The 1,724-nt window shown below is 40.8% G+C and overlaps 1 protein-coding gene across 1 annotated transcript; it reads right to left on the bottom strand.

The window, feature by feature from the left end:
- Positions 1 to 34: 34 nt before the first annotated feature.
- On the bottom strand, positions 35 to 1,679 carry GCNT4 (glucosaminyl (N-acetyl) transferase 4, core 2). Its single transcript, XM_006777779.2, has one exon. It carries the CDS (start codon positions 1,635 to 1,637, stop codon positions 294 to 296), a length of 1,344 nt encoding a protein of 447 aa, XP_006777842.1. The 5' UTR covers positions 1,638 to 1,679; the 3' UTR covers positions 35 to 293.
- Positions 1,680 to 1,724: the final 45 nt, after the last annotated feature.

Below are 1,724 nucleotides of genomic sequence, written 5' to 3'. Positions count from 1 at the left end.
TGATTCTCTCTCATCATAGATGTTTCTCTCCCTTTCTCTTCCTCTCTGAAAACAATAATAAAAACTTTGTTTTTTTAAAGAAACAAACAAAAGTACTCAACCAACTGCAGGCTAGTTGTCACCAAAGGCTAAATCACTTTCCCTTGTGCATGGAATTTTAGATCCCTTTCAAACAATGAGAAAGTTAAGCTCATATGGTACTGGATTTTGGATAGTATACAACTCCATATTAACTCCATTTATCAGATGCCTTATTTCCATCAAGATTTTATCATGATGAGATTGTGGGATTTTTAAACCATAAATAACTTTTCTGAAGACAAATTGATCCACTCCCTCTGTTGTTCTTCAAGCTTTTCTGCCAAGCATTTAATCAAGACAGGGTCCACCTTAGAATCAAATTTATTAGCAAACCAATGTCCATCTTTGATAAGCCACCTCAATTCTGCTGCCCCATAGATACACACACTTCGGCGGTGAGAGCCAGTACAACTGGGATAGAAAAGGCCTTCGTGATAATTCCATTTGACAAGGCGGGTCTTGCTCTGTAGGTCAGACACATCCTCGGCTGACCGAGAAATCTCCCCAGGGATTCCTGGCACCCGAATTAAGGTAGCCCAAAAATGCTCATCAGGCGAGTAGGTGTCTTCAGACCAGGCAAAGAAGTCTTTAACGAGGGAGTTGTTGAAAACATATTTAACGAATGCTCGACTTAAAACAAAGTAAGCACTGCCAACAAATATCTCAATGTTATGAGGGGGTGCCTCTTTGGAGACGTTTGTCCTTACTGGTAGCTTCACATATTCATAAGGCATCTGTCTGAGCTCATGGTGATAAGTGAATCTTTCCGTTTTACTGTGAGGGGGTTTCACTGTCTCTAACATATTTGCTCCATTGAGTTTCTTCAACTCTGACACTAATTCAAAGTTTGACTTCAAAGGAAAGTCTTGCCCACACAGGTTGATAACATATTTCCATTGAACTGAAGACTTGAGAAGGTCTGACAAGCAATTTAAATCAGCTTGGAGTCTGGAAATGTGGGCATAATGCACAGTCTCTAATTTGGAAGCAATGAAAATATTGGAGAAGCACTTAGCTAAATTGTTCATGGCGACTTTGAAGGTGTCGGGTGACTTACGGTCATAATGGATGCAGTAAATATTGTGCTGGTTGTATATAGCATGGATTAGCCTTTCCACCATAATTGCATCTTTGTGAACCACCAAAGAATAGGCTATTGGGAAGCTCCTCTCTTCCCTTGAAACGAGCTTTTGATGATACCTTCTTAGGATCTGGTAAACGTCACAATTGCTGGTCATTGCCACGACGTCATCATCGTCCAAGTCGATGATGTCTCTCCTTCTAATTTCCAGAGACTTGCCAATTTCCAAAGGCTCCTGTTCATAGACACCCGAACAGTTAACTTTATATTGGACTTCGTTGTTAACATGGGTGTATCTGTTCCTTACAAAAGGGGAGGTGCTGAGGAAGTGCTCCACCAAGTAAATGCCTCTCTGAGGGAAGAGGAGTCTTCCTACATTTAGAAGCTTCAACAAGGAGAACAGCCACAGGGTTAAAAACAGGATGAAGACTTTCTGCTGAAGGGGGTATTTAATACAACATCTGAGTATCTTCATTCTGTAAGAGGCAAAAGGAGTAATTCAGTGGAAACATTCAAATAAAATTACTCGAACAGACACAGACAATAGGGTGGTGAAGGCCTG

This window comes from Myotis davidii, unplaced genomic scaffold, assembly GCF_000327345.1.
Source record: "Myotis davidii unplaced genomic scaffold, ASM32734v1 C64176097, whole genome shotgun sequence".
Classification (NCBI taxonomy): Eukaryota; Metazoa; Chordata; class Mammalia; order Chiroptera; family Vespertilionidae; genus Myotis; species Myotis davidii.
This window is presented reverse-complemented; position numbering and strand designations above follow the sequence as displayed.

Excerpts from the sequence above, each read along its gene's own strand:
- GCNT4 (XM_006777779.2), bottom strand. The coding sequence starts at position 1,637 with ATGAAGATACTCAGATGTTGTATTAAATACCCCCTTCAGCAGAAAGTC.